The sequence below is a fragment of the Gouania willdenowi genome, chromosome 6, assembly GCF_900634775.1.
Source record: "Gouania willdenowi chromosome 6, fGouWil2.1, whole genome shotgun sequence".
In the NCBI taxonomy this organism is placed as follows: Eukaryota; Metazoa; Chordata; class Actinopteri; order Blenniiformes; family Gobiesocidae; genus Gouania; species Gouania willdenowi.
In genome coordinates this window covers 60,415,907-60,443,495 of record NC_041049.1, presented here as the reverse complement: position 1 = coordinate 60,443,495, position 27,589 = coordinate 60,415,907, and the positions used below count along the sequence as shown (strand labels likewise).

Genomic DNA, 27,589 nt, shown 5'->3' with positions numbered 1-27,589 from the left:
AGTCAGGAAGCGGCAGCGGGGCATTACTGGTCGGCGGACTGCGGCCGCATAGTTCCGTGCCCGTGGGTACAAATTAGGGAGGCAGCAGGGGGACAAGGCTTTGTTGTGGCGGTAGATCCGCCCCTGACCTTTTAACTTTCACCAGCCCATCTCAGCTGCAGCTGAGGCGGGCAGCAGCAACAGACCAACTGACGGATTCCACCAAATTTAAAGGGGACATATTATGCTATTTTTCCACCCCTCTCCATTTGTTCTAAAAACTCCAACAACATAGTATTTGAGATTTATTTTGCCAAACCCGCCTGTTTTACGGAGTTTTAGCCACTGAAAAGTGACTCTGACCAATTCTAAAACCAGGCCGTTTGAGTGGGCGTGTCTATAGACGCGGACTCCACACAACAGTTGATCACTAGCGACTTTCTTTTGCTATTCACACACTTCTTTTATTGTTTTGAGCCAACTGCACATTACAGTAAAACACAGCTGCTTCAAACACTTACCAGCGCTGCTACGTAGCTTTGTTGTCATCATCTCGTGTAGAGATTGCAAGAATAGTCCATTCAAGGTGATAGTCCGCTGTTTAGTCCAAACCGCTGTGTCGCATTGTGTCAGTGTTGCCAGATTCGTGTTTTGGCCATCTGATCTGGCAATACTGATTCCCGATTTCATGTGCGACGTCACAAATGTACATTTGAAGCGGAGCAGTTTTCTCTGTTATAGACGTACACAGACCATCAACAAACGACAGGATGGTTTTATTTCACATTTTGTGTGCTGGAGGACACAAAAAAATAAAATCCTCTGCCATATCAACCACGGGCCGTAACCATGGCATCCCTGCACTATAACAACTGCATTTTACTGCATGGTGACTTAAATAGAGCAAATACATTGTTAAATACTGTTGTACATTATCCACCAACTGTATGTTTATCTTTGCTCTACTTCTTTTAAGGGTTTACTGTATCCTTTAGTTGAATGCTTATGGTTTTGATTTATTAAAAACAAACAACTTTGTCTTTACGTCAAATAAAAAGTGTTTTAAAGATTGGGGTTGATAAAAAAGAAGTACAAAATTCTCATTGAAGTGTATTGTTTAATAAAAGACAAGAGTTTAAGATGTTACAGAGTTGTTTTACAGCTAAACTTTATTACTTTATATCTGATCATTAATAATATTAATCAAGCAACAATAAAATACACAGAACGTCTCCATCAGTTAATAATACAGCACTACCAGTGAGCAGCTTCCTCTAAAATCACAAAGGTTCTCAACTCGTGGCTTGGAAAACAATGCTTCAAAAGGAGGAAACATTTGGACATTCAAGTTTTTTAGTTTGTTGATAAAACTAAAGATTAGGATTTTATTTCCTGTCGTACAGAGTCGGTCAAAAATGTATTTCATTTAATCCAATTCTTGTTTTGAGCTGTTATTTTGTTAACTATTGTTGCAGCATCAAACTATGGGTTAATTAATGGTGGTTCCCGAAAACAGACCAGTTGAGATCCTGTGCTCTACAACACTGACATTAACGCCCTCAGAAAAATCAGTCAATCTGAAAACTAAATCCTTCATTTAACATAAAAATTACACACTATCAACTGCAGCAAAAATATTTGATAGATAAAGTGATGAAAGAACAGTGCTATGGTAATGTTCTATAGTATCTAGTTCACTGTGGTACAGTTGGTCATTTGTGGAGGTAAGCATCCAGCCAGAGGTCACCTGATCTCTTTAGACACCTACAGAAAAACAAACAAACAACATTAAATAATAATAATAATGACTGATCTGATTGTATTTCCTATAACATACTGAAGGAGACAGACTCAGCGTTCCTGAATAAAATACTACTGCAAACAGAATAAAACATGAATGACGACGTGAAGACATGCACCAGCCTCGGGTTTGACCTAAACATTATTACCCATGTGAACATTCCTATAGTGCAGGTAGGGCTGCACAATTATCAAATTTGAATCGTGATCACGATTTTGGTTGCCACGATTAAATTAACCTGATCGTCTGCAATATTTACATTTTAAATGTGGGCTCTGCTGCATAACAAATCAGGAATTTTCTCAACCATTTGGTGGATTGATGAGAGCTGTGAGCTGTAATAGTTTCCAATAAGTTGCATTTGATGAAAGCGCTCTGTAATAGTGTATTTATTCAGTTAACTCTTGGTACATTTTAAATTCTTGGGTTCATTTCTTCTTTTTTGATATAATTCTTATTAAAAGCTTAATTTTACACTGTAAACTCTTCATATGTAGTTTTTTTTAAAGTAGTGTAAAAGAAATATAGATTTTCCCTAACATGCTAAATAATTGTGATTGCAATATTAATCAAAATAATCTTGATTTTCATTTTGGCCATCATTGTGCAGCCCTACATGCAGGGCACCACAACTCATAGATCTGAATACAAACACTTTATTGACAAATCATGTTGAAACACAGTAAAACATTCATTGTTACTAAAGCTAAACCATTTGTGACCCGATTAAAAACTGCCAGAATTACTCTGATCTCTTCCTTTCTGCCTCAGTGACTCTAAGGTCCACATTTTAAGAAGGGCAGCCCGTACGGCCACCTCGAGGCTGAGTTGTGTAAACAGGGTTCCCACACATTTTTCACAATGATTTTTAAAAAATTTTCCAAAATATTTTACCAAATTTCCATGACTTAATTCTGAACCGCTAAGATCTATTCTACGAAAACAAACGAGCATGCCTTTCCGGTGTACCAGTGTAACAGAGGTCTGACAGTGGCAAAAATGTGTCACTGGGAATGCAAATTGTGTCTATCACTTATCTATCATATACTGTATCATCGTACAATGGAGCAATTGCCTTTGACACCAATTTTGCAATATTTTTTAAATCAGCTATTGAATTTCACACTAAACAACACCTTACTAAGTGCTACCATTAGATTCAGAAGTACTTTATTTATCCCAGGGGGAAATTACTTGCGTTACAGATGTTCAAGAAATATTACAAATAAAAAGAATAAACACTAAACAAACAAAGATAATATATAATTAAGTAAAAGACTGTTAATTAAGAGGATTAAATACAAGTGCACACATTACAGTAGTAAAAAATAAAATAAGAAAAATAATATTATATAATAATATTTGATTATAAGATCACAATTTCTTTTTGCAGACACTTTTATCCAAAGTGATGTACAACGCAATGTGTTAAGGGACTTAACGTCCCATAGTAATAGCGAAGGTTGGATTTTAAACACTAAAATAAAATAGGCTATATTTCCAAAACTTTTCCAAAACAGTTAAATTATTCCATGACTTTTCAAAGTCAAAATCTTTTTTAAAAATTCCATACATTTTCCAGGAATTTCATGACCATGGGGACTCAGTATAAATAATTTAAGGTGTGTTCTCAGAGGAGAGAGGCGGTATCCTTACACACAGGATTTCATCCAGCTGGATCAAACTTCCTCATTATTCAGATAAACGTGCCTGAGGAGAGTGGGAAAGGCTCCTGGGGGTATATAATCAAACCCAGCTCAGGGTTATTTCCAGGTTAAACCTGATAGTCAGGCTCAGTTACACCGGGTTCTAACTGGAACGGCCATTTCATCAAAGAGAAAATAGCTTAGTTGCCATAGTAACACAGTCTGTGGTCAAACCTGCTCTGACCAGGTTTAAGCTGCACACTCACTCATATGAAACCATTACATCATTTTGTAAGATGTCGTTTGGTGTTTTTTTTTTTAAACACTCAACAAATATTGACACAAGGAAAAATAAGTCAAAAACACTTCTGTTCTATTTTCTCACCATTTACGGCTTTAATGCGGTCTTTTAAAAGCAAATCAAACAGAATATCACAGTAAATGTTTAATTAACAATTACGTGTTAATTTTGCTGATGCAAAATGCCACACAGGCACATTTATTAACAAACAGCTGCACAAAATGAGACACTTGGCTTTTTCTCGTGTAAGGGACAGCACGTGTGAGTGAGTTCTGTAGTGTGGCTTGTTTAGATGAAGGTCTGAAGTCACGCGAGATGTTCTGAGAGTCACGTTACAGTCTGTGAAAATTCAACATGGCGGCTCGCTGCCTTGACTAGCATACCAACTTTGTTTATTTGCACATATTAACACTTCTTACCGTTAAATCCACGCCACAAACGAGAGCCGACCACGCGCCCTCTCACCAGCCAGAGTGGAGGACCTCGAAGACTTCATCGACCGATATTATGCCGAGTACGTAATGGAATCCGGACCGAAAGCCGCGAGCACATCAGGTAAGTCCGCTAAACGCCGAAAAAAACGAATCAACATCAACAGACACGTCAGATCTGGAGGCAGAATCCCACACCGAGGTCCTAAAATCCATCAATAAGAGGCTGGGTGTGGTCGACTTGCTGCACCAAGATTTTCAGGAAATGAAAACCAGCCTGGAATTTGCATACCAACAAATTCAGGACTTACAGAAAGTCAATCAAGACATCCATTTGGCTTTATCTGCGGTGACCACGGAGGTAAAGAAGCTGAAAAATGAAAACAAGCTTCTTAAAGAGACAGTCCTGGATATTCAATCTCGCAGTATGCGAGACAACGCAATATTCTCAGGTATTCCAGAAACCCCCAACGACGACCCAGAGGCTCTGCTGAAAAACTGCGCTTAAAATCCCAGCAGAAACCGTGAAAAACATCACCTTTCACCGTGTCCATCGTTTCGGTCCACGCAGAGGTAACCACCCACGCCCTATCATTGCCAAATTTGAACACTTTCAACAGAAAATCCAGGTTAAAAGTAAAGGTAGGGAACTTAAAGGTACGCAATTCGGCATGAATGATCAATTCCCTCGAGAAATAAATGAACGCCGAAAAACCTTATATCCTATCTTCAAAGAAAACCGACAGAGAGGCCGTAATTCCAAACTGGTTGTAGACAAGCTTTACATTGATGGCCAACTATTTAGGGATTCTAACATCACCCCCTGGCTCTACTAAGAAAAATAAAATAAAACATATATAAAAAAAATAAAAAAAACACAGGTGATTTATGAGTTATTATTGAAAGGATAATTCTCCACTCATGGTGTAGTTGAGGTAGCACTATTTAAAAGGTAAAATGTGTGTGTGTGTGTGTGTGTATATGTATTCTATGTGTATGTATATGTATGTTAACAAAATTATTGTTTTATTTACAATTGTTTTATTTTAATGTATCAAATACATCATATGTCATATACAGCTAATCTTTCACTTACTTGACAACATCAGCGAGGCCTTGCCACAAAGTTTTCACCTGATACTGTATCCCATGTTTCTCACAGAGCGCACGGACTTGTGGGGCCACCAGGTGGAAGTTGTGGCGCGGCATTGTGGGAAACAAGCTTCAGACGTGAACAAAAACAATCAAGTGGAAACATTAAAAGCAGTGAAACAGATTCAGGTGTAAATACACGGTTTTGATGAATCTTTCTTTGACTTACTGATGCTCAATTTGGAAGTTGAGGTGTCCACTGAACCAGTCGTTGAAAAAGGACGGCTCTACATTACAGGTGGTTTTTAACTAAAACAGATCAAAGTCAGCAAATGAGTTGGAAAAATTCATTTTTTCATGGACAGAGAATGATATATGGATTATATTCCTATATTATGTGTAATTTCCTGTCAGGCATTTTTCCACTCTTTTTACATGCACTCACTTTAAAGAGTAACTAAACCCCAGACCAACTTTTTTATGCTGAATACATATGTATTTGGGTATTAAGTAGCGCTGTTTATTAATCCTAGACTCACTCATCACATTTTAGTAAAATTATTTTCATTTAGTGTATTTAGTTGTAAAATGTCAGATATACTGGCCACGAAGGGTTGAACGCCAGCTATTACAATTTAATTTGTCTATTGGTTGAAACGGATTCTTTGGATTACCCTGCGTCATCACTTTCACTGTTGGCCCCGACCCTCCTATAAAAGATGAGAGGAGGGAGCACTGATTGACATTTTTTATGAGGAAGTCTAATGTGTGCTTGCGTTCCTGCTGTGATGATTTTGAAAGAGCAGATTCTGGTCTAATCAGAGGGTTCATCAAGCTATGTGTGTATTTACAGACATCTATGCTATGTGTGTATTCCCGTCTGTCTCTGCGTGAGCGCAGAAGTGTGTGTACGTCTTATCGGTATGTGCATGAGATGGTGGGAGAGCAGGTCTGTTTGCCCCTGAGTGGTGTCTGTAAGGCTGTTTGAGCTTCATGTCGTGATTGTGTGTGTCTGTGGTTGTAGTGACACATCTCAGCTTATGAACTCGCTGTGTGTGTATTACCGTCTGTCTCTGCGCACAGCGTTCACAGAGTGGGTGTGTCTTACTGCTACAGCAGTAACGCCCATAATCAAGGCATTTTTGGAATTTCCCTCCCCGTGGCAGGTCAGCAGAAAGCCGTGTTTTAGTTACTCTTTAAGTTCCTGCTCTTCTATGAATTATATTCCTATATTTTTTGCGTAAGGCATCTTCCACTCACATGCACTCACTTAAATAACACTGAATATAGAGTTAGAGTAGTTAGAGGGTGACTGTGGTCATAGGTTTACCTGCATCCTCAACCAATCCTGCTGCTTCTCGTGGTTGATTTCCATTGGTAGATGACTCATCTGAGTCACCCAGACAAACCAGTGACTCTCTAAAAACCTGCCACGAGCACACAAAAAAATATGTTATGAAATGTTTTAAAACCAAGTACTGTACGTAGGACACAATCTACCTTGTTTGTGGCCCCAATAGAACTGAACTGAAATATGGTGGTTTACTTTAGCGGACTGCTGGGTAAAAACCCTGGGTTTCATACACCATGTGATCAAAATAAGATAAAGAGACTTGGGATTACTTTGACTCAAGTCATTGCTGAAAATGTATATCATATAAGACGTGTTTCTGTGGGAAGCTGTGCTCATTCATTTTGTAAAGCAATAATTAGATCTGGGACCAATGTTGGACAACAAGGCCTGGCTTGGTGCACAGTCATGTTGGTAGAACCTGAAGTCATAGCTTTGTAGGGTTGGGCATCGTTTGGATTCCGATTTTCAATTTTGATTCCTGTTCTAAAGGATTCTCGATTCCGATTCTTTGAGTTGTGCAGGCGAACAGGTCACAGATTTCACAGGAGAACTTTATTATTTGAAAAAGCCTTTACACAGGCCATTTTTATCAATTCAATAAGTTGATACGGTTTAATTTTATTGCTGTACTGTATCTAGATCGGACTCTGAAGTCAGAATATGGACACGATCGCTTCTGAACAAACATAACGTGGTTATTTGGCAACTTTATGCTGTTTATTGTTTCTTTTGATCATAAACCGGCAGATTTTTACTTTATCCAGAGTGTTTCGGCGCGCTCTCTCTCTCAGTGGGTGTGTGTGAGTGTGTGTGTGTGTGTGATACGACAGCTGTCAGCTTCAGTCCTGTGCGTGATCGCTCCTGATAAACGTAACGCAGTGATTTGACAACTTCATGCTGTTTATTAATAACTACTAATAAAAACTGGCTGATATATATTACATTTTAAACCTTATTACAATGTTTATTCACTCAATTTATTACCAGTATTTTAATTTTATTGAAACAATCAGCAATTTTATTTTATATATAAATAAAAGCAAATATTAACTTCTGCTGTCCCTTGCTCCCACGCAATTTCCCTCCACGATCGGACGCTGTCCTGCACACAGACCATGACGCCTCCGTCCTGTTATTACAGCTGTGAGAGCATCACTTTCCTACATTATTCGAAGCTGGTTTCTGAACGTTCAGTTCACCGTGATGTTCAGTGGCTGTTACAGTTCATTAATTCCGCTGTCGGGGGGAATGTCAATAATATTCTGCCTCTCGACATCTGCTTTCACTGGACACGTGTGACTGACAGAAAAATCCACACAGATTGTACCATCGCATTGGCCGCACCCTCAACTTTAAAGGGAAAAAATAGCATCCTATACGCGGCAAAATACGGTATGTAGAGGCAGTTGAACTGATGGATGGGTGAATCAAATACCTGATAAAAATGTAAAACACCATGGAGCCGAACACGCCATAGAAAGGCACGTAGCACCAGAAGTAGCGGAGATAGAAGGTCATGGACCAGCTCAGATCCTTCAGGAGACAAAACAAGTTATTAAAGTCAACTCTAGGATTTATATAGGATAAAAGAACTTTTAAAACAATCCAAGTTTTTCATTTCAGTCTCTGTGTAAAGTCACATAACGTTAATCTTAATAATCAAAGAGAAGCTTACCACCCAGTCACGGCGTGATATCATGGTTTGCATGATGTTTATGTTGTAGAAGACTGGGATCAGCAGCGGTGGAGCAACTGAAAGAGAAATTTAACTTAGTTACTTAGATTGAAACTTTTTACTTTACTACTCAAACTATCATTTAAATTTCACCACCAGTGGGATCATTTTAAAAAAGGATCATTATGGACAACATTACTAACAGTAAATCCCCCAGAATAACAGGATCGAAAAGTTCATCTGGCTTTAGCTTAGCAGAGAAGCTTCCGGTTTTTAATAACTCAATCAAATTAGCATCTCTTAAAATATTAAAATATTAAAAATTTTCACGACTGCCACAGGGTTTTTTTTGTGCATTTATCCAATCAGTGCAGAAAGGCAGCATCAGCTGTACTATTCAAACATATCTCTGAATCACAGTAGGACTCACAGTTGCATCCTAAAAAGATTGAGTAGATGCTCATTAAAAGCAATATTTCACTTTATCTTTACTTTAGATCTCCCTTGTCCCAGTTACACAGGCTTAAGTTAATCTAACACTTAATGCATTCAACTCTAAAGAATCAGAAACCCTCTGTTCCTTCAAAATAAGAGTGTTACAATAGTGAAAAGTCTCAAACATGCAGTCCCTGCGAACCCTGTTTTAAATGACTCTTATGAAACATACCAAGATGGAAGTACAGGTGCTGATGATTGTAGGGCATGTGTTTGATCTTTTTTACACCATACTGTAACAAAAAGAAACAAGGTGTTGGTCAAACAATTGGATCAGCAGCAATAAAACAGATGTTTTACACTTGCCTCCACTGGCTGCACGTCTCCAAGCACAAAGAAATCCAACATGTAGATGTCAGGGTCCTTCATGAAGGTGTTGGGTTTAGCATGATGTTGGAAATGTCGATGGTTCCACCAGTTGGCTGAAGCTCCCTGTGAAAAGCAGTTTTTAAAACGGTGTTAACTCTGACAATAGGATCAATCCATGTCATTTCAACAAATTTTCAGGACATCCCACGTACTTTGGTCTTTTTTTTTACCAATTGTTCAGTGAGTATCATAGGGTTGCCAAAACTTTTTTTTGCCATTTTAAATTAAATGTAGGAACAACTCCACAGTAAACATAATTGTAGGGGGAAAAAAAAGCCACATCAATTACATAGGGTGAGGGTATTTTTTTTCACACACAAAAATACAGAAAATGACTGTAAAATACACACAAAAAAAAAAGACTAAAATAATCAAAATCACTCCAAAAACACAAGATGACTACAAAAATAGCCAGAAATCTATAAAACAACAACAAAAATACAAAAAATAAAAGCCATTAAGAAAAATCTGGACAGGGAATTTTTTGTTAAATTTACATTTTCCCATGTAATTTATAAATTTAAAAAAAAGAAAAAAAAAAGAAATTTATCATTTATTTTACAATCATAAAATCATACTTATTATGTGTTAGAATTTAAGTCTTGTGAAACATTGATTTAAGACATTTTAGTGACAATTAAGACCTTTTTATTTTTAGATTCATGAATTTAATGCCTTTTAAAACTTTTTAAGGATCCACGGGAACCCTGTATTAAATAATCACACAGTAAGTGTTTAGGTTGATCAGATGTATACTTTTTGAGATATGGCCAATATAGTGAGGGAGGTGTGTGTCTTTTATTTTCTTCCATTTCAGCTTCCTATATCTCAGGAACTACAGCACATAGAAAAGTGAAATGTGGTATAGTAATACAGCTCTACCTACTCTCTCAGAATATACAAAAATATCTGTTAAATATCCTATCTGGTGGACATGCCAGCTTCTCAAAATAGTAAAAAAGTGAGTGTGTGTTTGGGTCTGGAACGTGTTTGGGCTTTCAGTAAACAACTTAGCATATGCCTCAGCTCCCTGTAATTTGATCAGCTTTGAGCTATGAACATAGACAGTTCACATCACTAATGATTAGTCACATATATGCATTGGTTCTTGGGTGACATGCTCTTGAAATCTGAAAAAATACTTTTTGTAAAAACTATTTTCATTGGCCCATAACTGCGTGTGAGAATGTAAAAAAAAAACAACTGATCACTGTTTTAATTTATAATATAAAGGTTACTCGTTCTTGGGATGTAAAGCAATTTTTCTTTATGCAACTTCTTAATTTTTATTTTTCACCCACTAACGATGATTGAAAATCTTTCACATGTGGGCACACAACAAGAGTTACCTTCAAATGACCGATTACAAACTTGTGGACGATGTGATTCCACTTTGATTTCTTGAAGACGGACAAATGTCCAAAGTCGTGCTGCAGCCACCCAGCCTGTGACTGCAGAGGAACAGAAGTGTTACAGAGATCACCAAATCATTCACTATCGGCTGTTATTGATCAAATCACCTGAGCCGTTGCCAGTATCACGGAGCACAGTAAAGTGAGTGTCCAGCTGGTTCCCCAGTACCAGAGGATGATCCAGGCCAGGGCCTCCAGCAGCAGGATGTGCCCCAGGTGGAGGCAGAAGAACAGGGGCCGAGCATCAAACAGACCCTGGTTCTTCGTCTGTTCCCGCAGAGAGTGAAAGTCCTGCATGATGTCCTCCTGACAGCAAAGAAAACACAAGTTTTTATATTTGAAAGGTGATTATCATGATGCCTTATATGATGCTGAGTGACAATAAATCATGTTTTAAATACAGAAATCTGTAGTCCTCCTCCCCATTTTCAATAGGGAAGGCTGTAAAAGCAGAAATAATTTAACTAATGTTTAGACATCGACTGCAGCAAGTTTGGTAATAATAATAAACATTAGGTCAACGACACAAGAAAGTACAGACGGAAGCCCACTTTGCCACAATTGTGTCAAAGTTTTCCACAAGTTTGCAACTGTAATATATCAGTCAAATTGATTCCAATCATTGTTAGTCTTTTTTTTTTTACCACTAGGTGTTGTAATTTGGCTTGAATAAAGTCATTTTTATCCAGGTTTCTGCGGAGACCAATCAGAATGATTGACAGCATTGTAATGGCACGTTCACACCAAACGCGTCAACAGCGCCAGGTTTACATAGACAATACATAGTGGACGCGCTTCTAGGGAGCGTCAAAGGTCCCACTTAGTGTCCCGCACCTCCTGTGGGATGCATTTTGAAGCTTTTTGCGCGGCCGACGCTGTGCGTTTTGAGATTTCAAGCTGTGTGACAAGGCGTCCATTGCCTCCAACGTGGTCTACGCTGGAGTTGAGATTGTTGAACTTTTGGGGTATATCGCAGCGCGTCAATAAATCAGGAGAATTCCCCAACTGTGACGTATTCAGAATAATGCGAAACAAAAAAAAAACACTAACCGGAGGCGGCGACAGATGGACAGGCTCTTCTCATGGAATAAAGCACCTGTAGTTGGTGTCCTGGTAGGAGATGCGAGCGCCTGTGCGGGGCAGCAGGCTGTCAAACTGGGCACGGGAGAGATGGAAGTAGCGCTGAAAGCAACTCTCGTCTGAGCGCAGCTCTGGTGAATCCAGAAACGTCGCAGAGGAGCAAATAAAGCCAAGCCACTCTCTGGATATTGTAGAGCCGATGAACGACAGTCAGAGGCGGCGTGTTCAGCAAGGAACTCCAAACTTTATTCCCCATTCGCCCACAATTGTCTATAGCCCTCTAACATCACAGTGCACACACTGAGAAACAAAATAACTCCAATCGGAAACACAGCCTTCTCAACACAATGTTCCCCACAACTTCACAGTCACTGGGTGAATTATGAACCTAACTGATCGCCACAATATCATCCATTGTATGAACACCACCGGCAACAGAGAAGCCCCTCCCCTCGATGCGCTGGACACACGTCCCTAGCATCTTCGACACTGGTGACAAGCGTCCAACTACGAGCGTGAGGCACGATTTTGACGCCCGAAACGAGTTTGGTGTGAACGTATCATAAAGCTTAGAACCAGTAGAAATTGGTGATATCAAATACCATGGGACCAGGCTTTAGCCCTGGCCAATCAGAGCTGGATAAAGAAGGGACCTGACATTTTAAGCACGAGAGCTATGCGACCTGTATATCAGTGGATTCAGCGCAGTCTGGAGTTTGACGTAGGCTCTTGTTATAGAGCTCTGTGTTTATTTTGTGACTCACAGCAGTGCAAAAAGGCAGAGTTTGCCAAGTTGTCGACTTTTCCCTCTTTGACCATAATGACCTGGTGTGTCTGCTGTGGTTGGCTAAAGTTTTAGCTTCTATAGTTTCTAGGTATAGAATGTTTGATTTCATTCTTTACAACATTTGAAGAAGTTAATTAAACAACGCCAAGATTCTCATGAGGTTTCAGCAGCATTGATCTTGTTTGAAAAGGACTTTACAATCTTATTACCGGTATATTAAAAGCCTTTTGAAACCAAAATGTCTTACATTTTTGTTTTGGTCATGGCTAGGCTCAGTTGGCAACAACTCTCCGATCAGCAATGGTTTCAGAAACTTTTGCACAAACTTGGGATCAGGATGAAAAGCAGCAAATGGCTCCTGCAATGAAAAGAGAAATAATGCATCGTGACTCTCTGTAGTTGGAAAACTGTCTGTTTTAGACACTACATTACATTGATAGGTCACTAAAGTTGATATCTACAAATATATACAGTACAATATGGTATGCTTGTTTATTAGTGTGCGTGTGCGTGCGTGTGTGAGAATGGGGATGAGGAAGAAAAAAAACACAAAACAAATAATATTCATAATAATTATGAAGTAAAAAAAAAAGGTTTTCTTTTACTGGTAAAAGAAGAAAATGGATAGATAAAAAAATAAATATATAAGTTCAGAAAAAATAAAAAGTGAATATATATATATATAAATAAAAATCCTAATGTTAATAATAAAGGAATAGCAACAAAATAATTAATAAATAACTCTTTTCATCCAATTCTTGTTTTGAATGGCTAAAAAACCTAAAACTTAATCATTAGTGATGTTCTTTGCTTCTGCTGTACAGAGTGCTAATACAGGAAGCACATTTTTATGAGCATGTGTTTTAAGTAAGAAAAACAAGGCTTAAAGTTATAGTCACAATAATAGACAGGGTCACACATCCAAAAGTGGACTTTAAAGCTCACTAAGAACTCCTTTCAGTTCATTGTGGGATCTTAAGCTGTGACCAGGCAGGGCTAGAGCTATAATATTACTCCAGAGATTAATGAGCTGTTGGTGGTGCCTGGTGCACCTTTAATGGACCCCATTAAAGCACACTGATGGTCATTATGTTATTTTTATTTTTTTACATAAGAGAGAAGACTGGTCAACTTTAATAAGAGAATAGCTGTATAAGGACATGTAAGGACATGCTATGGACATGTCAATGTTGAGCAAACCCAACTGATCATGTTCATTCTCAATCCACAATATGTGGACAGAAAGTTATAGATTTCTCTTTTCCACTTTGAAGCGAATCAAGGATTTGCGTAATCTTTGGAGTTTAATCTTTATTGGAGCACAGGTTAGCGCTGTTTTACCAAAGCTTGAACTATGAACATGTTTGCTTGTTGAGCATAGTTTCCATGTTTCGATCGATTCTCTCCAGGTACTCAAGTTCCCTGTTAGTCAGAAAAAAACAAAAAACATCAGCTACCGTATGTTGATCTCAGTAAATCTGTGACAGTGGTTGACTGAGTCAGCTGTAAATAAAGTCTAACATGGATGGAAGAAATTGTGTGTGTAATTTTCCTCAGATGCAGTAAAGTGCAATAGATAGATGGATAAACTTTATATAGCTCATTAACCTAATCCAGGGGTTCTCAATCTTGGGGTTGCGAGACACTGAGGGGGTCGCCAGATGCCTTCAAGAAACTAAGAGTATTTTCTGAATAATTTGAGCCCATTTTTGTTTATTTTTACCCTTTTTCTGCAACTACATCAAACTTGCCATATTTTAACCTATTTTCATTAGTTTTTCTTGTCATATTTTGGCTCCTTTTAATGCATTTTGCTACATTACTCCTATTTATGACACTTCTCCAGCACATTTCAATGCCTTTTCAGCACATTTTTCCACTTACAAACCATTTCCACCACGTTTCCACCTAATGTCACATGTTGACCTATTATTGTCCCTTTTAGCCTCTTTTCACCATATTTCATGATTATTTTTGTAATTTAACCACATTCACGATTTGTCATGCCCATTATTTTCCAGTTTAAACTAATTGTTTCAATATTACCACTTTGAACCCTTTTTAGCACTTTTTCTGTCTGTTTTTGGCCACTTTTAACCAATTTCTGTGGTTTTTCAAATCCAATTTCATCACCTTTTCAACCATTTTTGGTCACTTTTAATCCATTTTATTTCTGATTAAAACAATATTTTTCATCTTTAAGATGACTATAATAGTAGTAAACTTCCTGAATAACAGTGGATATTATTCAGATAAATAAATAAATGAATGTGGTGATCACAGATTCATAGAACAATAGACCATCATTTTGCTGACTTTATAGATGGACTCCAAACATCTCCACATACAGTTCTTCAATGGTCATGCCTGTGTTCAACCACATTCAGCTACAGTGGGGGTCCCAGGTCTCTGGAACCTCTATTTTGAGGGTCGGGGGCTAAAAAGGTTCGAAGCCATTACCCTTTTGTATAAATTAAATAAAAGCCAAGACTTACCGATGCATCCTCTCCAGCGTAGTGGCTAATAACTCGAAACCCTCCAGGATGCCTTTTGGCCCATTGGGAGATGTTGTAAACCTTCCTGTCAATGACTAGCCACTGGTCGCTCCTGCTGCTGTGGCTCTTCACTTCCTCCCAGGTGTAAACACCTCTGCCTTTCTCACAGTCCGGCTCGCCTGGTTTTTTCAGCTGGCCTCCACCTCCCATCCTTTGTATGGTGTCTCACTTTTATCCACTTGTTCACTTTAAGGAGCCGTAGGGCCTCAGAGTCTGACTCAGTGTGTGTATAGACGTCCTCGAACAGGCTGTGCATACAGAGCAGAAAAAAGAGCTGCATCATTAAGAGGCAGGAGAGGTTTTAGTTAGGGGTGTCCCAATCTGTTATCAATATCCTGTTGCTGACTATCATTCTCTGTTTGAGTAACATCACTTGATCAAGCTTTTTCTAACATTCCACACTACGAAAAAGGTAAATAATATTTTTTTGATTAAAGGAAAAAAAGAGTAATAAAAGTATGTATGATTCATGCTGATATCAGATCAATATCGGTATCGACCGATACACAAGCCTGCAATATCCGTATCATATAGGAAATAAAAAGGTTGCATCGAGACATCCCTAGTTTTAGTTTTGTTTCTTTTTACTATATCTATCCCACTATATTTAAACATATTAAAACAATATACTTAATATGCTTTTTCAGTTTGTTTTTAAATTAGAAAAAAAAAACACTTTACAATAAAATGTATCATGACTTTTCTCGTATTTTCCATTTATTTAAATATATTTGTGTCTAAACAGGTTTCAATTCAAATATTATTCAAGGCATTGAAGGCAGTAACACGTTACTGTTAGGCTGTTATACTCTAACACACTACTTTTTTGAATGAAGCAACTGTTATCGTTATTGTACTGTGAGTTACTGCATTACAGTTTGGTAGATTGGTAAACTACTTTTGTGGGCCATCTTTGCAAAACCTTATTTATAGTCTGATAAAAATTAAAGATTTAAAACTCTAAACGTAGGTTCACACTGAAAGTGCCTTCAGCGACTCTGGCGACTAGATTACATTCGAAATCAATGTAAATGATGTGATGTCAAGCGACCTCCCTTTCAATCGACGCGACTCAAGCAATTACAGTAACACAAGCTGTGTTTCCATTACCCTTAGAAATGCACAACATCTAAATAGCGCAATAAAAACCAGTAATGAAAGAACCTGAATTTGAAAAAACACTCAAATAAGTTTTTACGCTTTCATGAGAGACGTTTCTATGGAAACGCTTTTTCCGCAAATACACGACACATGACACGACGTACCTGGCCACTACTAACAGAGAAAACATGGCACGGTATGTGTGGACAGAAAAGGAGACCCAGACATTTCTTAAAAATGATTAGTGCCACATTAGACGTGAAACAACATAGGAACAGTGTTTTAAAGAGGTTTGGAGCATCCATCTTTCTGCTGCACAGTCTCGCGGGATGAGATTTTAAGTAAGTTACGAGGCTTCAAAACAACCTTTAATGGAAACACGTTCAAAGCGCAATTATAGCTTGTCGTCATTTAGAAATGCCGCTTTTATTTTGTGAAAATCTGAAGTGGAAACCCAGCAATCTGAGACGCTGGAAGTCGCTCAAAGTTGAAAGTTGACGTAGTGTTGCTACATCCAATCCTCAATGAGAAACTGGAGAACTGGAGAAATATGTAGGAAAAATCATGGTGGCTGTATGAGGCTACCCCGTCTTGTATGTTACCTGTGCTCCTTCCGTCTAGCCTTCCGACATTTCTGGATTTTGTTGAACAAGTACAGTGTTGCAATCGTTGTAGGATCATCCTTGTCTTTATTTGAAAAAAAAAAAAATTGAGCCGAAAACGGGAGTTGAAATTGGCAGCAGCAATGAAGTGAGCAAAAAGTGCGACCATGTTCAAGCGACTCATCACGACCAATTTAACCAACTATAGTCAATGAAGTTCGATGTGAACTTAATATGAAGGACATTAGTTAGTGCATTGGAAGGAAAAGTGAGAAGGTCAGGGTAGGGAATGTTTACTCAGGTAATTAGGCATAGCTGTAGTGATGTGTCTGATTATATTTACGCTTTATATTAGACTAAACAGCTGCTATAGACCCCTTAATGACCCACGTCAGGCAAAAACAAGAAATGCCGCTAGCTAAAGCATAGATATACATAAACACTAGATGGCGGCCATCTTACATCAGACAACTGATGTTCTGACATTCTGACGCGCTCTACGGTCTCGCGCTAAGTATCAACTTAACAGAGTCATGTGACAACTGAGCATTTGATGCACACTTTTTTTAAGTGTAAAAAAAAATTCATGAATTTGTTTTTTTTTTGTTTTGTTTTTTTAAACGCTATCACACTAATTGCTTTCCAATTGCCCGTGTAAGTTAAGGGGAAAAAAGAAGATGAACAAAATAATAAAAAATGAAAATCATATGAATAAAATACTTACATGTAATACTAAATATTCAATATTATAAATATTTAACACTAAAAGGAAAATTCAGATACAAGTAATAGTATAGTAGAAATGTAAAACACTATGATACAGTTATTAGAATCAGAATACAGATAAAGTAAAGCTAATATATGTAAATGTGTAACAAATCATTACCAGATTCGATAAATATAAAATGTTATGTTTTAGTTTTTTAAAGTTTATTGTAGTATCTGTGGTGTGAACTATAAGATTAACTTATATCACTTGTAAATGCACCTTTATTATTTAAGAAGGCATATGTAAATGCATTAGAGCGTTATACAGGGTAAAATGATAAAATCTTAGTTTAAACTTTAGCTAGTTTTAGTTTTGTCACGAACAAAAGAAAGTAATGTCATCACGGGTTTAACGGGTAAATAATGGCCTATTGTTGTGGCCATGGTCAGACACCGAGTGTTTCACACTCACCGCATTCAGTTTTGAGCTCTGTCCGCGGGCTTCAGGCTCCGGTGTGGGCCGATGGATGAACCTGCTTCAGAGCGATGCTAAATGCTAACTGCTACCTGCTGATAGCTGCTACCTGCTAGTTGTCTGCATCCCTGCAGTCAGTGCAACATCCGTGATGCGTTCACGGACTCAAACCGTGTCTGATTCAGACTGAAGTCCGAGCGGATCATTCGAGGGTTGCTCAGCCAATCACAGAGGTCCGTTTGCTGGGGGCCCAGCCAATCACAGAAGTCCGTTTGCTGGGGGCTCAGCCAATCACAGAAGTCCGTATGCTGGCAGCTGCTCAATGACCAGTTGGCTCAGAGCGCGGTTCAGCGGGTTTTTAGCTCATGTCAGTGTGACCGAACACATAAACTACACACACCGGTTTATTAGGACACAGGTCGGTTACAGACCGGTTCTAAGTGTGTGTCAGACACTGAACTGGACTGTGGACCAGGGGTCACCAATATTGTGCCCGCGGGCACTAGGTAGTCCGCATGGATAATGTGAGGTGCCCTCAGGCCTGTTATGGTGTTAACGTCATCAGTGTGCTCCAATCTATCTATTAAATCAAGGAATCTCTGTATGTGTGTCTGTGCCTCAATTATCTCACGTGCACATACACACGTACACAAATCTCAAAACAGAAATCAGAAAAATACACCAAATGACAAAAATATAAAAATGAGTAAAAACAACAACAAACACCTTTATCATGCACCCATAGAATTAAAGCAAGGAAATTGCACACACTATTTTACTTTGCACCAGCAAATATACCCCTTTATAACACTACAGAGTATGTACACCTCTATGTACATCCAACCTTCAAACACACTCATTTGACCATAATTGACAACTCTACTTAAGCTCCTACATGAATACATACTTCCAATGGGCACTGAACTAGTTATTAATAATAATAATTAATTTGAATAAAAAGTGCCTTTCATGCCAGGCAAGGACACTTTACAATAAAAATAGAATATTAAAAACAGTGCAATACATTAAAAACTGAATAATACAAAGAAGAAAGTAAGAAATAGAAAAGCAATGTAGTCAAAATTACAAATGAGAAATTACAGAGAATGGGCATTTAAAATCACAATTAAAATCTAAATTCACTTGCCAGGCTTTAAATCGACAAAAATGACGGATGATGACAGATGTAGTTGGTACTTGGTAGCGTTACGCACTGCTGCACTTAAGTTTTTGTATTGAATTAACCATATTTTAAAAAAAAAATTAAAAAAAATCACTGTAACCTTGTGACATATTTTTAAGTGTTCCAGATTTGATATATGGGTTGACTCTCAGCACCGCCCAATCAAAAGGTCCAAAAGGTCCATTACGTGCACGGAACAAGGTCACGTCTCAGCAAACTGTACAAGAACTACCAATGACTCATCTCTCTTTGATTAATAAATCACATATTAAACAGGTTTTAGTGCTTTACTTAATTACATCTTTCATCATGATAGAACTGATATAGCCCTGCACATGCACGGTGCCACCTGACCATAGCATAGTGCATGTGCAGGGGTCAAGTATCAGAGGTATTTAATAAAGGTAAAAGACAAATATTACTAATACAAAGGCTTTCAATTATATTCTATAAAGAAAAGAAGGGTTTGTTATGAAAGTGTAGAGCTACCACTTGGGAAAATATAGCTTTGATCACTATGTTGTAAAAAAACATATTATATTGTACAAAGAATATAAATAATATACTGTACAAACATATTATATTGTATAAAGAATATAAATAATATACTGTACAAACATAATATTATATTGTACAACAAGATAAATACTATACTGTACAAACATGATATCATATTGTACAAAAAACATGAATAATATAATGTACAAACCTCATAGCAAGAAGCCTGGGTTTAAGCCCTGGGGTTACAATTACATGGGCAACATCACTGATTTTAATGTTGTTTTACTTAATGTAAAAAAAAAATATTGCACTATATTAATGACAAAAAATAAAATAAAATGTCACTTGTTTTTCATTTGCTGCCACGTTTCAAGTCTTGAATATTGATAAATGTGACAGAATCATTCTCTAATGTGATTAATTTAATAGTCGTCCTGTTTATTTATATGTAACTAGCATAGCCGCCATCTTCTGTCCTCTGTCAACAGAGGGTTTCCACGGCGAGTCATCACCGAGTCATCAAACCGAAGGTGGCCATACTGGAGGTACTCAGCAGGTAAACAAAGCAAATCCCGAACACGGAACGAATAATTGCTGTGTTTTTGGCTGTACCAGTTGGTCAGACCGTGAAAAACATTTGGAGTTTTATAGACTGCCAAAAATTATAACAAATCAAGGAGAACAATGTCAAAAGTTATCAGAGGAAAGGAGGTGCTTGTTTTATAGGAAATGCCTGACAAATTTGACAGATAAATTCTCTAGATCTGAAATTCATCACAAAATTTGCAGGAAGTACGGTAGCGACAAACCAGTCTGGTTCATGGTTACATGATGTTTTAAAATTCAAAATTAGTTATTTTCGAATTTAAATTATTCAGAATTAAAGTGTTCAGCTTGATGTTTACATGAAAATGGCAGTTCCGAATAATTTGGAATTGCATTTGCCTTTGGAATGAAGTGTTTATAAGGTCATTTTAAAGAGGAATTCACTTTTATTCTGAATTAAAGGGGAAACAAAGCTCCCATGTTAACGTGGCCAATGAAAGTTTCAGAACCTAAACTGTCAACACAGATCACCTTCAGAGGTGTGTGATTGGTCAGGTGACTCAGGTGAGAAATGGTTTGGTCCACCCCGTCTACAAATGAAGTCTTTTTTTTTTTTGTACTTCTTCTCTGGACCACCAGGTGTTGCAAAAGATCCCTTGATGTCCTCATTTGAACCTGAGGATGCCTTTAGCAGTTTACATACCCCTTACACACTACAAAATGTATTCTATTATGATTAATGATGAAGTTTCTAACATTGCTGAGTACAAATAACACATCATAATTTTGCTAATAACTAATATATCTGCATATATTACAGGATGTTGTGCAACAAATTCCATATCTTTAATTTTTTTAGGAACTTGTAGAAAACTGGTGCATGGACATAAATTAAATCTGTTACCTTTGAACAACTGGAGAATTTAAGACTTGTAATGAATACAATTTGTAAATAAAATGTGTCAAAAAAAATAAACCCAGAGCAGATTTGAGTTTAACATTTTTGAAACTTGAAAATGTTAACCATAAAACTGAGGGACCTGCCAAACAGAAAGAAGCTCAAACTACCAGAATTGCGTCTTGTTATGTCATGACGTCATCTTTAAAAGTCTTAAAAGTAACGAGCTCATTTTCAAAATGTCAGGAGTAGAAAGTACAGACATTTGTTAAAAAAGTAAGGAGTAAAAGTATAAAGTATAGTATAGTAAAAAGTCGCCAAATTAAAAATACTCAAGTAGTTTTTTTGTGGTATCTGTACTTTACTTAAGTACAGTAACAAAGTATTTGTGTTTTGTTACTTGTCACCTCTGGTATTTTGATACATGTCACCAACAGCTAAGCAGAATATCATTCTCATTATAAATATAGCTTCATTAACCTCACCTCTCAGTGGACATGGCTTATTTTAACATTATTCATGTGTTGTTTGGAACGCTGTGTGTATCACATTCACTCACCACTGTCGTCTCCGACTGTGACTGTCCGTCTCATACTTACAGCCTATTGTGTCATTTCAGGGTCGTCCCATTGCAATTTGCAATTCAGCTCTTTTGGTTCCAGACACATCAGAGAAGATTATCCTCAAGCAGCCTGGTCGTCTGCTTCCTCCGCCACTGCTCATCAGGCTGACATCTGACCCCAGCAGCTTCTCCAAGCCTTTCCTCTGTATCACAACACACTGAACGTGCTGTTAACTGAACAAACTACCTGTATCAGTGTGTAACTGATAGGTCCACAGAGACAAGAAGTTTTAGCCACCTTGGATGATTGTAATCTTGGTTTATTCATCAATTTCTGTGTAAAATACGCTGAAACTGTGAACAAAGTTTACATAATTATGATTATAGATCAATCAGCAAGGGTGTAGGGGGCTGAATATATATATTAGGGCTCGGACTTTATTGCATTAATTAATTACAGAAACAAAAATGCACACACAAAAAAAAATTAACGCAGTCCTTTTTTTTTGGCACTCCAAACAGGGCGGAACCTTTCTCATTTCAGGAGTTCCCGGAGGCGTACCCATAATACTGATGCACAAATTTCAACAATACAACCTGAGGAGAAGTCGTTGCTGTGTTTCCTGGGGTTAACTTTAGTTTAAAAAAAAAAAAAAAAAAAAACTAAAGCCCAGTTGTGTGCAAATTGTGCAAGAAAGAGTTTGTGGATCACCGGAGCTCTTATATAATTTATTTTGACTATTAACAATTAAGATTATTCAATTAACCATTATTCTCTGCTCGACTTTAAATGCAACTTACTAATTAGCAGTACATTAATAATACTTTTACAGCAAGAACATAAATAATTGCCAGGAGTTCAACTATTAGAATCAATATTTCTTCTAAGCCTGTCGCCAGGCAACCCAGGCAGCCGCCTAGGGCGCCTTAAAAGGTATAATAAATTTGAAACACACCCTTAATAATCATTATACAAGTTTGCTCTTGATTAAATTTTAAAAATCTGTAACTATACCTGCTGATCTGCTCATGTTTATGCTATTTTATGGAATTTACTTTGATTTATTTGACCTTCCTCACAACATTGCCTTTTTTACATATGTAATAATTCTTGTTCTATTCTATATAATTATATTGTTTTGTTTGCAAATTGTGTTCTTTGGTTTTAAGATTTGTGTTACTAACTGGTACAACCAAACAGGAAAGTAGAAATGTCCTTGCACTGAAACTTTTACATTTTATTTTAACTTTTGATTGCACTATTTTGCACTGCTTTTGGATTTTGCACCAATGTTGTTGTGGTTCTCTCAGGACATTTGCACTATACCTGTAGGTGTTATATTGTCTTATAGTGTGCTTTTCAAATAGGTTGTTTTTTTTTTTTTTCAATGTTTTTTGTGTTGCAGAATTGCATTGTTTTGTCTTAATATTTAAAAAAAATAATAATGTGTACACAATGTGCATAGATTAAAAGAAAAACAACTTTATTTATTAAGGGGATGGGGGCAAAGTTTACTCTTGCCTAAGGCACCGAATGACCTAAAGCCGACCCTGCTTCTAAGGGATGCCATTTATGTACTGACTGCTACTTGAGATATAACACTATCATTTGATATGAATGATAATAATGAAAGTATCTGCTCTATATTCCATGAAGAATTATGCACAGCTCAAAGAAAAAACTGTGCGGTTTCTAATTGTTTGTTTTATGATACCACAGTACATGAGTGAGACGGACAGACACACACACGTGTTACAGGGCTTTTTAATTGCTCTATAAAATCCAGCTAAAGCTGCCAACTGTCTCTAAGGACACCATATATGGGATTGTATAGAGACTGTAGGATGTTTATTGGCTTCTTTATTATTGTTTGAATGTGTAAATTAAAAAGGTCAACCTTCAAGTTCTATGCTTCTGGATTGGTGGCGATCTTGCATCAAACACATCCTAACATGTTCTGTCATTAATGATGAAGCATGAAGTACTGTAACTCACCATATCTCAGAGTACTGACAAATCAACCTATTATTTAACGTAATGTACTGTATATGTTATTTGACATAGAAAATATGCCTTAAAAATGTCAAAATGATCTGTAACTTACTAAAGTGATTGTAAATAAATAAATGATGATTTAAAAAGTACATATAGAAATAACCCATTCATCCATTCAAGATAGATTGGCCAAGTAATTGGACAATTGACCCAAAAGCCATTTTATGGGCAGGTGTGGGCAATTCCTTCGTTACGTCATTACCAATGAAACATATAAAAGGCCTGGAGTTGATTGCAGGTGCGGTGCTTTCATTTGTAAGATTTTGCTGGACAGACAACAGGAGCTCTCCATGCAGGTGAGACAAGCCATCCTTAAGCTGCTAAAATAGAAAAAACAATCCTTAAAATTGCTACAATATTAGGACTAGCCAAATTTAGAGTTTGGTACATTCTGAGAAAGAAAGAAAGCACTGCTGAACTTGGCAACACAAAAATACCTGGATGTCCAGGGAAGACAACAGTGGTGGATGATCGCAGAAGAATTTCCATGGTGAGGAGAAACCCCTTCACAACAGCCAATCAAGTTGAAAACACTCTCCAGGAGGTAGGCGTTATATTGTCCAAGTCTACCATAAAGAGAAGACTGCATGAGAGTAAATACAGAGGGTTCACTGCACGGTGCAAGCTATGCTTAAGCCTCAAGAACAGAAAGGCTCGATTGGACATTGCTAAAAAAAACAACAACAAAAAAACAATAAAAAAAGCCAACACTATTTTGTAAGAACATTCTTTGGACAGATGAAACCAAGATCAACCTCTACCAGAATGATGGTAAGTATGGAGTAGGCGTGGTACAGCTCATGATCCAACGCATACGATATGTGTAAAACATGGCTGAGGCAGTGTGGTGGTTGGGCATGATGGCTGCTAGTGGCACTGGGTCACTGGTGTTTATTATTCACAGGACAGAACCAGTCGGATTAATTCTGAGGGATTCAGGGACATACAGTACGGTCTGCTCAAATCCAGCCAAATGAAGCCAAATTGATGGACAATGACCCAAAACATACAGGCAAAGCAACCCAGGACTATATTAAAGCAAATAAGTGAAATTTTCTTGAATGGCCAAGTCAGTCACCTGAGCTCAACACAAATGAGCATGCATTTTACCTGTTAAAGAGTAAACTTCAGAAATAAAGGTCTACAAACAAAAGTAAAGGCCTGGCAAAGCATTAAAAAGGAGGAAACCCAGTGTCTGGTGATGTCCATGAGATCAACACGTCATGCAGTCATTGCCATTAAAAGGGTTTTCAACAAAGTATTAGAGAAGTTTTCAGTTATTTAGTTTGTCCAATTACTTTTGTACGGAGCGCCAGATGCAATCTTTTTGTTCCACCCACTGAATTAAAGCTGAAAGTCTGCACTTCAACTGCATATGAGTTGTTTAATTTTAAATTCATTTTGGTAGTGTACAGAACCAAAATTACCTATATTTTCATTGATTAGGAAGCCTAACAAGGTAACCAATAGATAGGAAACAAATGAGATGATAAATATTTGTTTTTAGTGTATTTCACAGCTTATTTTGGATCCGTTACATAATGTCACTCTAATTGACTTTCTGAGGATAAAAAAATATTGTAATTTAATTGTAATTGGAGCAAATGCTGGTCACTGTATTCATAATCGAATTGTAAATTAACATGGGTAATTGAAAATGTAATTGTAACTGAAAAATTTAATTCACTCCAACCCTTGTGTTCATAAAGACTTTTTGTCCTACAAACGCTTTCTTCTGAGTTTGCTTACAGTGTGTTTTTGTTTTTTTTCAGAAAGCCACTTGTAGGACAGGCACACGGACCATGTGACGTGGATGCCCCTGTTCGGGTTACAGTAGGGAGGGAGGCAGCCGTTGAATGTAAACCTTCCACTGATGGAGAGGAGCAACAACCTCAGGAGTATCACAGCCAGAAGTCTTTCCTTCTTCTTCTACTTGGATTATAAACTCAGTCTCTTCAGGCTTTATTCAACAAGTCTGACTTCTTTTAACTGTTGACAGTCACTGCTGGGCTTATCCACCGACACCAGGCAGGAAGAGAGGTATCAAGGTGACTGTTTGGTGCCCCCCAGTGTTCCTTTTTCCTATCCTATGATGGACTGAGTGGATCATGTGACATCAAAACTGAGCGTTATCTGTGTCTTAAAAGCCTGGAGGAAGTCTGAGAGGGTGAGGATTAAATTACAGATCAAGATTCAGCTCTACTTTGTTCACTACCACTACCTGCAGCACTACTAATATTACCAATACTCCACAGTTTGTTAGTTATTTTTTGTAAATAAAGCCTGTATGAAGTAAGACAAGAACTTTGTTGTTGTTTACGGTCCTATTAACGATGCTGAATCACCAAACTCCAACAGCTCTCAGGCAGAGGGTTAACCTGTCACAGACGCTTCCTTGTCAAATGACTAAATCCTGACTCACGCTGGAGTCAACGGCTGCAGGCCACATCATGGGCAACTCGGCAGGAAAGGAAGCTGAGGAAGAAGGTGAGGCAGAGGAAGTCAGGGAGAAGAAGAAGAAGAAAGAAGTTGAGGAAGTAGAGCCAGAGCTCCCACTGGGAGTGGAGGAATTGTTGGAAAGCGGGGATCCCGTGTTGGACTTGAGCCATCGTAAATTCAAGCTGCTGCCCTCTCGTGTTTATGATCTGATCCATCTGGAGAAGCTTTATGTTTGTGGGAACAAAGTGCGCACACTGTCAAACAGCATCTCCCAACTGCATGGTTTGCGTACACTCGCTCTGGATTTTAACAAGTTAGAAGATGTTCCCCTGGGCATCTGCGAGCTCACTAACCTCACCTGTCTATACCTCGGTAGCAACCGGTTAATGAGCCTCCCACCCGAGCTGAAGAACCTGCAGCACCTGCGCTGCCTTTGGGTCGAGAGCAACTACATCCAGAGATTTCCACAAGAGTTGTACGAGCTCCCGAACCTCAAGTCTCTGCAGATTGGAGACAACCGGTTGAAGACACTTCCTTCTGACCTGTGGCGCATGGAAAGCCTGAGAGGACTTTGGCTCTACGGGAACCGCTTTCAAACCTTCCCAAAGGTCCTCCTGCGCATGGAGTACTTGGAAGTTTTAGACCTGGACCGCAACAAGATATCAGAGTTCCCCAGCCTGAAGCGTATTAAATCGCTTCAACTTTTCTCCTATGATCACAACCCAGTGGATGGACCTCCTAAAGTGGGTGAGGATGTATTTGTGGTCGGGGAAGGGGCCGAAGAGTTCATGCAAATTCGTGAGGCCAGGAAGGAGAGGCTTAGAGAGAAAGCAGAAGATGAAGCAGAAGAAGAAGCAGAGGAGCTGGAGCTGGAGCTGACAGGAGAGGAGCCGGTGATCCACAGCATCCTGAAGAATACCAACTCCAACTCCAAACTAACGAACGAAGATGTGGATGCCACTGAGGACCCAGATAATAGAGAAGAAGAAGAAGAAGAAGAAGCCCTTAGGAATGAGAATGAAGGCGAAAGATACATAGAAATGCCTCTCATTGAGTATAATGAAGCAGAGCTCCAATATGATGAAGAAGGGGTGGAATACGAGACAGAGGAGCTGATATATGAAGGAGAGGCTTCTGAATATGAAGGAGAGGAGCTGGAGTATGAGGGAACTCAGAAGGACTACGAGTATGAGGAGATGGAGCGCACTGGAGGAGGGAGGAGGTGAAACTAGGATGTGGACAATGAAGAACAGGGTTTGAGTCAATTACATTTTTCAGTTACAATTACATGTACAATTTCAACTAAATGACGATTACGCTGACCAGCTTTTTTTTTCCAATTACACCTAAAACACAATTGTTTTTTATCCTCAGAAAGTCAATTACAATTATGTTCTCAATTACTAAAGTTCAATTACAATTAATTACTGAGCCTGAAATAAATAACTTAATAAAAGTTTGCCTTCCTCCTGTGTTAGCATCTCTAATAATAACAGGTCCTAAATCAGCTGTAAAACACTAAAAACAAATATCTATCATTT

At 38.0% G+C, this 27,589-nt stretch overlaps 2 protein-coding genes across 3 annotated transcripts; one reads left to right on the top strand and one right to left on the bottom strand.

Annotated features, from left to right (window-relative positions):
- Nucleotides 1–1,076: 1,076 nt before the first annotated feature.
- Nucleotides 1,077–19,171, bottom strand: fads2 (fatty acid desaturase 2). Of its 2 annotated transcripts, none has more exons than XM_028449223.1 (13): nucleotides 19,011–19,171; nucleotides 14,918–15,225; nucleotides 12,670–12,780; nucleotides 10,664–10,861; nucleotides 10,493–10,594; nucleotides 9,081–9,206; nucleotides 8,947–9,007; nucleotides 8,280–8,356; nucleotides 8,040–8,137; nucleotides 6,581–6,677; nucleotides 5,480–5,559; nucleotides 5,255–5,380; nucleotides 1,077–1,743 (listed from the first exon to the last, which is right to left on the bottom strand). In XM_028449223.1, the coding sequence occupies exons 2-13, from the start codon at nucleotides 15,125–15,127 to the stop codon at nucleotides 1,692–1,694; spliced, it is 1,338 nt and encodes a 445-aa protein (XP_028305024.1). In that variant the 5' UTR covers nucleotides 15,128–15,225; nucleotides 19,011–19,171; the 3' UTR covers nucleotides 1,077–1,691. The 2 variants fall into 2 exon arrangements, with proteins under 2 accessions (XP_028305024.1, XP_028305023.1); XM_028449222.1 differs by lacking the exon at nucleotides 19,011–19,171 and adding an exon at nucleotides 17,861–18,059.
- Nucleotides 19,172–25,487: 6,316 nt separating this feature from the next.
- lrrc10b (leucine rich repeat containing 10B) lies at nucleotides 25,488–27,274 on the top strand. The gene has a single exon (XM_028448323.1). The coding sequence runs from the start codon at nucleotides 26,060–26,062 to the stop codon at nucleotides 27,272–27,274; it is 1,215 nt and encodes a 404-aa protein (XP_028304124.1). The 5' UTR covers nucleotides 25,488–26,059.
- The last annotated feature ends 315 nt before the right edge of the window (nucleotides 27,275–27,589 follow it).

Bases quoted from the DNA above. Each gene is read 5' to 3' on its own strand.
- fads2 (XM_028449223.1), bottom strand. From the start codon at position 15,127: ATGGGAGGTGGAGGCCAGCTGAAAAAACCAGGCGAGCCGGACTGTGAG. The intron at 8,138-8,279 runs GTAAGCTTCTCT...TGTCTCCTGAAG, and splicing joins TATCACGCCGTGACTGGGTG to GATCTGAGCTGGTCCATGAC. The intron at 5,560-6,580 runs GTAAACCTATGA...GATCTGTTTTAG, and splicing joins AGGATTGGTTGAGGATGCAG to TTAAAAACCACCTGTAATGT.
- lrrc10b (XM_028448323.1), top strand. From the start codon at position 26,060: ATGGGCAACTCGGCAGGAAAGGAAGCTGAGGAAGAAGGTGAGGCAGAG.